The sequence below is a fragment of the Marmota flaviventris genome, chromosome 13 (assembly GCF_047511675.1).
Source record: "Marmota flaviventris isolate mMarFla1 chromosome 13, mMarFla1.hap1, whole genome shotgun sequence".
NCBI lineage: Eukaryota > Metazoa > Chordata > Mammalia > Rodentia > Sciuridae > Marmota > Marmota flaviventris.
This window is the reverse complement of record NC_092510.1, coordinates 100,936,723-100,949,067: the sequence shown is the minus strand read 5'-3', so window position 1 is coordinate 100,949,067 and position 12,345 is coordinate 100,936,723. Positions and strand designations below refer to the sequence as shown.

The window sequence follows — 12,345 nt, the reverse complement described above, 5'->3', positions numbered from 1 at the left end:
AGCTGAACACAGCGCATGCCTCTCTAAATAATTTACCAGTTGATTAATAGACTCACAAGGGTATAATTAGTGGCGGGAGAGACAGTGGGCACAGTAACCAGCACAGCGCTTGGGGGAACAGGAGCCTTTATTTTTTTGCAGAAACTTTCTAGGGTGCTGGGCGTTTGAAGATAAGTTGGGAAGAGCTCAGTGCCTCTTCCCTTTTGAAGTGGAAATAGGACAGTTTGAATCCGTCGAGTTTAATTTTTCACAAGCTTTAGGGGCCCCGCAGAGCAGCTCCCTTTTTATTATTGAAAAAAAACTCAACATTTTTCTTTCATTTTTCTACACACACACACACACACACACACACACACACGCACACACGCAGTCCAAGCAGTAAGTCATAAACACGCTAATTTACTTTTTTATTCAATGTGGGTTTCCCCACCTCGCCTCCCCCAGATGTGTGTTGGCATGTGCCCCCTTGCGTCCCCCAGCCAGAGGCCCCCCTGGAGGGGGCCTGGAGGTTGATTAGCGGATGCCCCCTGTAATGTATGCACTTTCCAGGACCCTCACCTCGCTCTGACAATGCTTTTGAAGTAGCTTCTTTTTTCAAGTCAAACTTTTGACTTTTCCGCTGGGACTGCTACAAAGATTTCCTTATGGAAAATAGGTAGGAGTCTTTTCAGCCCGAGAGAAAGCTGCAGCCGAGCTAGCCAAACGGTGGTCGGCGGGTGTGAAAGTGCTGTTTGCATTCGGAGGACCCGAGGGCCTGTTAATGAGAGCGGTTCTGTGAAGGGGCCGGCCGACCTGGGGCCCCTGTGCACCCACAGGTTCGCACCCCATGGGAGTCGGTGTTTTTAACTAGTCCTTCATGGCCAAAGTGTGCGTCGCCTTTCCACGCTATCTAAGTGGTGTTTTGCCCAAGGGGCAGTGCCTGGCACTGAAAGGTCAAGAGGCCTTCTGCTCAAAGCCTGGCCCGGCAGGAAAAGAGACAGTTTGGGCCTTGATTCATTCCTGCACCCATTCAACCAAATTCTCTCACCACCAAGAACAGGCCCCCGGGCTCAGGGCCAGGCCCAGCTCTGTACCATTTCTCATCCCCACGGGGCAGCCCCACGGCCTCTTGCTAGGCCAGTGCTCACCAAGTGCTTGCTGTGTGTCAGGGATCTGGTTTAAAACAAACAAAAATAAAACCCCACAGCTAAAGCCAGACATTTCTGGGAAGTCCAAGGAGAGCCCAGAGGTGCAAGGTGCCCTCCTGCTCTGGCCAGAGCTTCCGAAAACATTTCCCTCTCCGCGGGCAGCCCTGTGGCCTCAGAGAAGAGCAAACCTCCAACGCACTCAGCTGTGAAATTGTCTCAGACAGGCCAGACCCTGGAGGCCCCGCCTGCTTCTCCGGGCAGGAGGTTCCTGGTGCAGCCAGGGCGGCCCAGCCAGAAGCCGTTTCCCTCTAGGGTGTCCTCCACTGACAGGGAGGACACTGCTTCTCTCTCCGAGGGCTGCAGGTGGGGCCTGCAGATCCAGGTCAGGGACAGGAGTTTTACATGGGGTTTGTCACCTAGAAGCCAGCTCTGAGGTGTCCCTGTGCAAGGAATGAAGAGGGAAGGGAGCCCGGGGACCAGGGCCTGCAGCTTTGCACCTGCTCTGAGTGAGAAGGGCGAAGTGAAGGGCAGTGGGTGACAAGGGACACTGGGCAGGGAGAGGGTGTGGGAGGCGGGAGGTGGAGAAGAGCTTCCCAGAGTGTGAAGGAGGGAAGTGTCCATCCCCCTCCATCTCTCCCAGGCTGTCCTGAGCATCAGGGTGGAAGGTGGGAGAGCTTCCTCCTGTGGCCCTGTCCCCATCTTGGCTGCTAGGACTCTGATTCCTCCCAGGCTGCCAATCATGGCTGGGTTACTGGGAGGCAAGAGGGACTTTGTTGGGGACCTCACACACCAGAGTCCCTCCATCACTGCTCATGCACAGCCTGTCTGGAGGACTCACTCCACAGGTGGGCGGGGCTGGGAGGGTGATCAGTCCCCAACACCTGCATGGCTCAGGGGGGAGCTCAGCCAACATTTGTGAATGAGTGAGTGACCATGTGACGGCTGATCTGGGTCCCTGTGGTGTGGACAGTGCCAGGCACTGTGCAGGTGAGACCCCCTTCAATCTTGAGGGAAGCGAGAGATGGGCTGCAGGGGACAGCGGGCAGCCTGACGGGCTTCTAGAGAGGCAGCGAGTGTCGGTCCAGTTGGCACTGGTTACTTATGGGTCTGGGCTCTAGAAGAACAAGGGCCATGGGGCCTCTGTCTGAGCCTCAGCTTCCACAGTGTCCCGCGGGCACTCAGACATCCACAGTCGTTTGTGGCTATGTGTGTGCCATGGAAGCCCCGGGCACGGCCGCAGCCAGCGGGTATCGGCTGCCGTGATTGCCGTCGTCGTCAGCACAATAGTGGTGCCAAGGGGGTGGTAGCAAGTCCTGTTGGGCACGTGTATATTTCATATATGGGTTTTTTTTTTGTTGTTGTTGTTGTTGTTTTTTTGGTCTCACTCTTCCTATGACTGCCACCGGCTTTGGGGGCCTGGTCCTGTGGTGCCCAGGAACTGGTGAAGCTCCAGTTTACCCCAACTCTGGAGCCCCAATGACTTACTGTAGTGCAATGAGCTAGCACAACTTAATGACATAAAATGGTGATTAGTTCCTGATTTGATGGCAAGGATCTGGGGCAGAGTTGGCAGGGAGGGCTTGGCTGCTCCGTGCTGAGATGGCTCAGACAGAATCACCTACCTATGCACCTCAGTTTGGGTGTCCAGCTGGTGCTCTGCTGGGGCAGGGGTGCCCAGCGGACTCCTCATTCCCAGCCTGGCACCTGGGCTGATGCGCTGGGATTGACCGCCAGGCCCTCTCCCTGCAGCCCCCTGGGGCTGTCTTGGCTTCTTCATGGCCTGGCAGCTGCAGGCCAGCTCCTCCTTACCTAGAGCCAGCATCCCAAGGGGTCTAAGGGTGGCAGGGGCCAGAGGTGCTGATCAGCCATGAGGCTCCTGAGGACCTAGCCTCAGATGCAAGAGCAGGGTAATTAGCCCTTCCTTCACCTCGAGCAGGGTAGCAATGAAGGCGCGGCCATCTTTAATCCACTACACCAGGGAGGGCTTGATCTGGGTGGTCCAGGTTTGCTTAGGGTGCCTGTGGGGCAGATCACAGTTTCCAGTGTCTTAGAAGCTGGAACTCTGCACACTCCCAACCTGAAAATCCAATTCTGTTCTTTTCATAATGGATTTTTCCGTTGGATTTAAATGCAAACTCCAAGCTAATCCAATAATAGCTGGGTGGCCTTGGGCAAGTCATTTCTTCTTTCTGTGCCTGTTTCCCAGTCTGTGAAGTGGGATGCTGTCATTCCTTCTGTAGGATTGTTATGATGGTTACCTTAAATGAATATTTGTGTTGAAATAAATGCTTTGGCCAGAGCCGACTCCCAGTGCACTGTAGAACACACATCCGCTGTGTGAGCTCGTCACTGTGTCTCCTCCATCCCAGAACCCCAGGCTCGCAGCCCCATTCCCTGCTTTCCTATGGGGGCCCACTTTCTTCTCACTGATTGTCTGGGTAACAGCATCCTGGCTGCTTTTGAGATGGGGGAGAAATAACCACCTCTGAGCCCCCCATTCATTCAAATGAAGGGAAAATCATGTTCTTTAAACTCTGCTCTGCAGCACAGACTGTTAATGCAGTGCACCTGGGCAATGCAGCACACACACCCCTGTCTTCTCACTCTCCCAGAGTCTCTCGATTTCATTGAAAGAGGTAAAAATGCACTTTGAGATATGAATAATTATCCCATTGTTACAGTTGGCCAATGGAGCATTTTTGTTTAATAAGTCGTAATCATTGGCTAAGTACTGCACCAGTTATTTATAGAAGAGTGCCCATTTTTTAGTGGTCTTTTTTCTTATCTAAAACTTCATAAAACGGAGAAACTGAGATGTCTGCTGTTGGTCAGCTCTGCTACAGAGATGGGCGTGTCAGTGCTGCGTGGGCGCTTCGATGCGCTTCTTGCACAGATGTGGCAGAGGAGGGGGTGGTAGAGGGTGGGCAGCCACTTTCTGAGGGTGAGTGCACAGAGGGTTCCAGAACCAAGAGCCCCAGGCGAATGTACTGCCCTAGCCCTGAAAAACTCCAGCATCAAAGCATTGTTATTTCTTGGCACTGTTTTCTTTCAAGAAATACCCATGTCATTAGGAAGAAATTAGACGTTGAAATACAGACTTTTGGAATGCAGCCGCAGCCTTAGAAGATGTTCAATCTTGTACCTGGGCAGCCAGGCCCAGAGACACAGGAGTTTGTCTGGGGAAAGGGACCCAGTTTACCAAAGAGGCAGCTCGGGCCAGTGGGCTTTTGCCCCCTGCAGAATTGCCTGGTTCTGCTGGTGGGCCAGTTGGGTTTCTCAGCGTCTCCCTTGCAGGTCTGGAGATGATCCTTGCAGCCTGAGAAATGCTCACTTGGCGCAGGGTCTCCGATCGACCAGCAGGTGGCAGTACATAACAAACAAACGGCCTTGCTGGTGGACGCCCTGGCGCCCTCGGGGTCCCAGCACCCAGCAGGTCCAAGGCATCCTGACTTCCAGCTGCAGCTTGGTGAAGGCTTGCGGCCTCAGCTGCCAGGAGTCAGTACCACCCAGAGAGTGCTTGTCTCCCAGACATTGTTAATTTAACAATTACAGTGGGATTACAGTGCTATTAAGCAGCACCCTGAAGGCCCTGTCCCACCCTTGCGCAGAGCACCTAGCTTTCTGGGGAAGAGACCCTTGGTGGGGGTGTGACCCCTTTTCTTTCAAGTATCAGGGTAATTACATGGAAATTAAAACAAAAACAAAAAGCAGCCCTTCCTCCTCCACAGTCCTGTTCTTTTTCTATCCTGTCCCCTTCAGGGGCGGGGGCAGCCCAGGAGCTGTGCTGGGTGCTGGGGTGTCCACAGGCCTGACACCGTCTCACAGGACTTCAGGAGGGCTGGAGGAGGGAAGGAAGTTGGAGAGTGAGGGCATGTGAGGACAGGAACAGTGGGTGAGGTGTGGGGTGGCGTTGGAGGGGGGGACACGGCGTGGTCTCTCATGCATAGGTGGCCTGGGGTGTCCAGTGTCTGTGGTGCCCCTGGGCCTGTGTGTGTGGAGGGCCTTGGTAGCGAGTGCCTGGGTAGGAGCAGTGTGTGCCTGGTGTGCTTGGGTGGGCCTGTGAGGGCGTGGGGGTCAGCAGGGGTGTGAGGAGGTGCCTCACCCTTCCTGAGTGGCCCCAGGGTGCCGAGGGGCCCTCGTCGGCCTGGGGCCCTTACCTTTAGGTGCCAGCTGAGGGAGCCCTTTCCTTTCCTCTGCTTTTTGTCCACCTTCCTGAGAACTCCAGCGACCTTAATGTCCCTCCTGATTCTGTCCCCCAATCTAGCCCCAGCCCAGGAACATGAAGAACATGCAACACAGGAACATGCAGAACGCTGTGGCCCCAGGACTTTGCGGTGACACAGACAGCAGGCAGCCAGGTGCAGGGGGAGCTGGGTGTCCAGGGCGGGCTCCCGGCAGCCTGGGTGCTCTGGGGGCCTCCACAACTCCCCTCACACACTCCCTGACGGATGTGGGACCAGCGGCACGGTAGGAGTCGGTCCCTCCAGTTCCATCTCATGGGCAGCCAGACTGGAGCTGGTGCCGCTCCGTCTGAAGTGTAGAGCGGAGGTGGCGGAAGGAGCCTGACCTGGAGCCTTGAACCTGGGCCTTTAACAACAGCTCCGCCTTTGAGACAGGAGCCTGGCCAGGGTTTGTGGGTGGAGGGGTACCTGGCAGAACTGCAGGGCCTAGGAGCATGCCCCCTGCCAGCGTCTCCCCACCAACCCTGCACCAAGCACCCCCGCCAGCAGGGAATCAGTGGATTGAGATTTTAATAAACTCAAGGCCAACTTGAGGGCTGCCATCTTTCACGGAAGAGCTTGGGGGAAAAAAAAAAACAACCCTAAACTAAATAGTGGCGTGGCCTCATGAAATAATGGGATACTTATATCTTGCACTTTGCTGACTTCAGGCTGACAGGACATTCCAGAGAGGGAGCCCTTGGCGTAGCTTGTAGGAAGGGTGAGATGTTAACTGTCAGACCCAGAAATCAAGCCTGAGGCATCTGACTTAATGGTGGAAGACTTCAGACAGCCCTGAGAGGCCTCTGCGCGAGCAGGATAAAGGGTAAATGGACCGTTACCAAGGGGACTCTGAATCCAGCAGCCACACCGGGAGAGCTGGCCTGGCCGGTCGGAGCCCAGGCTGGGAACATGAGCAAACAGCCCGCAGGAAGAGAGTGGGCAGGGGCAGCAGGGACAGAGGCCCAGAGAAGCCATCTCCAGGCCCGGGCTGGGTTTGCTGTCTTTGGGGTCCCCTTCCCCTGGACCGTGCACATTGCTGCTGGCAAGAGAGGCTGCCTGGGCGAGGGCAGGGGCCTCCAGGGCAGCGGCCAAGGGGTCTGTCCTCTGTCGTCTGGCAGGAGTGCTCCCCTCGCTTCCTCCCAGATAGGGCAACATAGTTGGTCTCCCCAGAGAAGTCCTGTGGCCCTCGGAGCCAGTTCTGGGAGAGGACCCCGAGCTCCTCAGCCTCGCAGCCCTGCGGGGCCCGCGCAGCTTTGCCAGGATTCTGCAGTGTCCTGAACTGTGGAGCTAGAGAAGGACAGGGCCTTCCACACCCCAGGGCCCCCAGAGGGAGCCACCTCCTGGGCACAGCATGGCCTTGGCCTGGGGAACGGGCTCTCTGGGCGGCCAGGTCTACCTCCTCTGGGCATTGGTTTCCTTTTATAGGAAGACAGTTTCAGGGCTGGGGATGGGGTTCAGGGTGAACTACTTATCCAGCGTACTCAAGCCAGAGTTCTGTCCCCAGAACCAGAGGGGAAGGCAACATGCTTCTTAAGCTGATTTTTAAATTATAATTATTAGTATATAGTGATCATACAGAATAATGGGTTTCATTGTGACAGTGTCATACATCTGTATGCCACATCCCACATATCCACCTGTCCCTTCCCCCTTCCAGGCTAGTCCCCTTGCAATGCTCATGTCAGCTTTTTTTTCTAGATCCCAAACATGACAGTGATGCTTCTCTTTCTGTGCTTGTCTTTTGTCTATAGCTCTATCCATTTTCCTGCAAATGACAAGATTTCATTCTTTTTATGGCTGAATGACACTCCATTGTGTGTGTGTGTGTGTGTGTGTGTGTGTGTGTGTGTGTGCGTGCCCATGCTAGGAAGCCCCCTGCCACTGAGCTTTTAATTTAATTTTAAGTCAGAGTCTTGCTAGGTTGTCCAGGCTGGCCTTGAACTTGGGATCCTCCTGTCTCAGCCTCCTGAGTCGATGGGATTACAGGCTTGCGCTGCCTGCCCAGCTCATACAACACTTTATAAATGAAAAGAGAATATTGTTCCTTCGGGTACCCATGGCCAGCATACTGAGCCTGCAGGTGCTCAAGGCCCCCCTGTTGCACCTGGAACCCCCCCCAGCCCAGAGACCCCCAGCAAATCCCAGGCATCAGCAAGTTTCTCTCGGCTGCTTGTTTAACTTGAGAACAGGTAACTGTGTGTAGCTGGAAGGGATGGAAGAGAGAAGGGTCTTCCTGACCAGTCTCCGTTCCCTCAGGACCTGGTAAGGCTTCCCCGGGGAAATCCCTTTTGAATGGAGACTGGGTTCCCACAATAGGGGGTCAGGCTGGCTCCCTGGTGAGAGAGGGGGCTGCTTTATTGGTCACGTGCGAGGGCGGGCGTGTGGGTTGGCTCGGGAGGAGCCTTGTGCTAAAGAGGAGTCCGCAGCTGTTCCCAGGCCCCCGAGTCTGCTGTCCAGCCCAGGCGAGGCCCTTGGCCCCTGTGGTCCCTGTCTCGCAAGGCAGGCGTGAAGCAGGCACCACAGCAATGGCTACTGATGGACTCCTCAGCAGGAGGTGTGGGGTCATTTCTTCCTGCCTCCTGAAGAGGGGCTGTTGCGGCTCCTGTTCCAGTAGGACTCCGTCTCTGCCTCACTGGCTTCCCAGTCTTCCAGCAGGTGCCCCCGTGGGTCCCCCTCCCACTCCTCCCAGCCTTGCGGTTTCCAGCCAGGACTGTGTTGGATGGGGTCCTTGTCCCCTCTTGATGCTGGTGCCCTGGGCTCCAGAACCAGAGGGATCGGTGGACTCTGGAGCGTCACGTGGTGGCCGCTCCTCGCTCTCCTGTGTGTTTAAACAGTTACACAAAAGTTTATGTTTAGGGCTGGGCCAGTGCCTCAGTGGGAGAGCGCGTGCCTTGCATGCCCGGGGCACTGGGTTCCATCCTCAGCACCACATAAATAAATAAAATAAAGGTGTTGTGTCCATCTACAACTAAAAAAAGGTTTAAATTGGTCCTCATTCCACAAGCCAGTTGTTGAGCTGCTTTATCCCATCCTAGGACCTTTTATGAAGGTTGCCCAGTGTCTGGGGGACACTCTGCATGTCCCAATGTCACTATGGTGAACAGTCCTGTTAAATTTTCTTCCTTTTTTTTTTTTCTAACACAATACCTTTATTTTTATGTGCGTGCCACCCGCCCGTGACCCGCCTGTGCTAGGCGTGTGCTCTACTGCTGAGCCCCAGCCCAGCCCTGACAGGTCTTTGACACACCTCTTCCCGTCTGTTCCCTCAGCGTAGGGTGCTTCTTAGACTAGGACAGCGGGGGCCAAAGGGCGTGGGAACTGGGAGTCTCCCCCCAGGGATCTTTGTTACCCAAAGGCCAAAAAAAAAAAAAAAAAAAAAAGGAGAAAAGGAAGACAAGTCTCTGGAGGAGGAGAGGAGGCTGTCTGGCCCCGTTCTCCCAGCCGAGAAACTTCTCTGGACTGGGCTAAATGTGGCTGAGCTGCCAGAGCTCCAGGGACACTGGCCAAGGAGGCACGAGAACAGCTGAGGGCTGGATGGGAGGGCGATGCGCCAACTGGCAAGTCGCGTTAGCACGCCCTCGTCAGGCCTCGGCTTCCCAACTTCAAAATGTGGGAGGTCCTGGGGATGACCTCGAGCCCTCGAGAAAGCTGCAGTTCAGATGTTGGGCCTCCCTGGGCCTCCTGGGCCTCCCTGGCATCTTGGCTTCCAAGAACGGTCATTATGAACAATCAGAAAATATCTGGCCCCACATTGTCCTCACCACAGAGTAAGGAGGCCCTAATGGGCCTGGGTGTCCACGTTCGGATCTCAGCCAATGTGACTGCGTCAGAGGCCGCCTCGGCCAGTCACACCAACAGTCTCCATCATTGGCATCGTCTCTTCCTGAAGTGGTTGTCTACTCGGGTGTTGTTTGTCTCCCCCACAAGAACACAGACCTGCAGAGGGCAGGCCCTGTGTCCTGCCTGACGTCAGAGCCAAGCTGAGCCCTGTGCCCGGCACTAGCCACGTGCTGATAGCCACCCCCTGGAGGGAGCCCTGGGGAGGCTTATTGTGCCCAAGTTCTTGTCTAGGTGTGAACCCCAGCAGCATTCCAGGTGGGCCTAGACACCCCGGTGTTCCTGATCACAAGGGTTCTGGGTCAGAGAGCTGACGATTACTGCAGCACACAGTACCTTCAGAGCTGGGTCCCCACGCCCCAGCCCTTCAGGGGTGGAGCCCTGATTTCCTGGGCTGCAGAGCTTTTGGAGGTGCTGGACAGCTCCCAGCTCCAGCCACCTGACCCTAGAGTGCAGACAAGTCCTACTGGGGAGAGGAAGAGGAGGTCACCGGGTTACAACCCTAGAATGTAAGCAAGCACCTCAGCTGAGGACCCGATCACCTGGTGGTCTCTAACTTCCAAGGCTGGCTGGGGCTCAGCATCCTAGACTCGCTGGCCACAGAGAAACCAGAAAATGTTCTTGAACCTCTGTTCCCTGACACACATCTCCTGGATCAAACCAAGCCACCATCATAGAGTGTCTGCTGCACGCCAGAACTTCATACGAGGTGTTGACCCACTGCAATGGGCCCCTGTCCTCTTGTGGCAGATGCAAGCTGAGGCTGCAGGTGGACGGCCTGGTGGGCATCGTTGCTCAGGCAGGCCTGGGTCCTGCTTTGGGAGGGCCGGAGCCATGCTCCCAGCCTCGACTGCAGCTTCCCCAGAGTCGGTCAAGTTGGTCTCGTTTGGTCAGCTGCAGTGACACTTTTGAAAAGGGAGGCCTCCTGTCTGTCTGTCCTTATCCACTGGGTACCAGGCACTGTGTTGGGCACAGAAAAGGTTAGTAGGCCCAGTCCTTTGTCCTTGTGAGACCCACTGTCTTTTGTGAGTGGCAGACATTCACTGAAGAATCACCCAGAACAAGGGAAGGAGGGTGGTAAGTGCAGGTGCAGCCCAGGCTGGGGACAGTCCTTGGCGTCTTCCCCGGAGGGAATTTTCCCTGGTCCTGAGTCCTGAGGCCGCAGCGCAAAGGCCTTTCCTTGGCCAGGCCCATGTAAGAAGATGTTGTGGACAAAGGGAAGGAGGAAGGCAGGATCCAGAGCTTGCCAGGCCTGTGGCCGTGGGGGCGGGGGCGGGGGCTGATTTTTTTCTCAAAGCACTGGAGAGCCACTGCCAGGATGCCGGGAGAGGGGAGAGGGGCGGAATCAGCCAATGCAACTTTTACCAGGGCAGACAGCCACGTGTTCCGTTAAGTAGAATCCCTTTCCTGTTCCTTCCTAGGAACTAGAGAAGAAAGGTTGAAAGACAGGAGAAAAACCAAATTTGATGAGATGCAAATTGCTTGGGATAAGGTTTGCATTTCTTTGGTGACAAGGGTGTCACCCAGTGCATGCTGGCACAGAGAAGAGCAGCGGTTGTGATCTACCGCTCACCCCCAGGTTCACCTGGCGGTCAGCGGGGCGTGGGGTGGCCTTGGAGACTTCATAAGTGCCTTAGAGCCACTTGCCAGGCCCAAGGGCAGAAGCTTCCAGAGAAACTGCTGAACACTGTCACTGTGGCTCCTGCACAGCAGCCCACCTGGGCCACCTTCACAGCAAACAGTGGTAACATTTACCAAGTATTTCTGGGAAATGAGTGCAAAGTGCGGGAAGCGCAGTGCTAATCGCTGGGACGCAGTACATCGGCAACACAGGGCACTTAATGAGCCCGGGAGGGCGGGATTCCAGGAGAGAAATGTCAGTCGCGGCAATGTCAATAAGAGGCTTCCAACGTCTTCGTCTTCTCCGTGGGACTGTATTTCAGTCTCCAGTTACAAATGATTCTTGAGAGAGACTCGGGTCCAAGGATCAAGGACGGGAGACTCAGGGATAGCAAGGGCAGGGGTGCTTGTGGACCCAAATTAGCAGAGAGCAGCCAGGGCACCAACGAGACCCCATCTGAAGAATACTAGAACTTGGGGCTTCGTGTTCTGCCGTGAAAAGTGATTGCTGCAGAGCTGGATCATTGTGGGGTGCTCTGACCTGAATGTTTGTGTCCCCCTCAAAATGCCTATGTTGAAGCCTAACCCCAAGATGACAGTACGAGGAAGTAGGGCTTCTGGTCAGGTTGCTGGTGATAGGGGAACTGCCCTCGTGTCATCGAAGGCCTGGGAACTACCCTGGCTGCCCATGGTGATGGGATCTTGTCTAGGTCAGGGAAGGACGAAGTCACCAGGACATTCCCCATCTCAGGCAGACCGGTTTCTTCCAACCTCTTATTGCTGGGACATGGAGGAAGCTGGAAACAGGTGTCCCAAGTGGCTCCGCCTACACCCACCTCTTCAGCAGCTCAGCCTGTGGGCCAGAAAGGCCAGGAAGCCACCGGCCGGGGCCCAGACCAGCAGGCGGACCCTCACTCACTCTCCTTTCTCTGCAGTCCCTGACAGCGTCATCATGAAGATGCTGGCTGAACGCCTGGACCGGCAGGACTGTGTGCAGAAAGGGTGGGTGCTGCATGGCTTCCCCCGAGACTTGGACCAGGCACAGAAGCTCGACAGCCTGGGCTACATCCCCAACAGGTGAGCCGTCTTGCCAGAGCCAGGCCTGCCTGAGCCCTGGGCATTCTCCCTCCAGGGCTCAGAGAACTGGGTCCATCTGACCGTGTTCTCATGTTCTTGAAGTGGGACGGACGCGGGTCCACCCATTCCCACCTACCCGCCCCACTTGCCCTGGGCACTAGGAGTTGAGCTAGGGTTCGATCCCTGGCTTTCATGCTCCTTCTGGATCTGATATCTTCACCCATAAATGGGAATAAATACCATAGTCGCCTTCCTTGTGAGATTGTTGTGCAAATCAACTGATATTTTCTTCTACTATTTCAATAGCTTCACTTTTTTTGCACTTAAATCTTTGATGCCCTTGGTATTTGTCTTGCTGTGGGTATGCAGTGTGAGTCTTCTTTGTCCCAGGTGGCTAACATTTGTTCCAGAACCATGCTGAATACTGTTGAGTAGCCTTGCCTTCCTCCACTGCCTTGAAC

General features: G+C 55.3%; 1 protein-coding gene across 10 annotated transcripts in view; it reads left to right on the top strand.

Annotated features, from left to right (window-relative positions):
• Nucleotides 1-12,345, top strand: part of Tsc1 (TSC complex subunit 1) — a 174,078-nt gene that overhangs the window by 114,631 nt on the left and 47,102 nt on the right. For all 10 annotated transcript variants that reach the window (XM_027942475.2, XM_071601106.1, XM_071601103.1 and 7 more), the window contains one exon: nucleotides 11,743-11,884. In XM_027942475.2, the coding sequence (XP_027798276.2) occupies nucleotides 11,743-11,884 (142 nt within the window). The remainder of the gene's footprint in view (nucleotides 1-11,742; nucleotides 11,885-12,345) is intronic.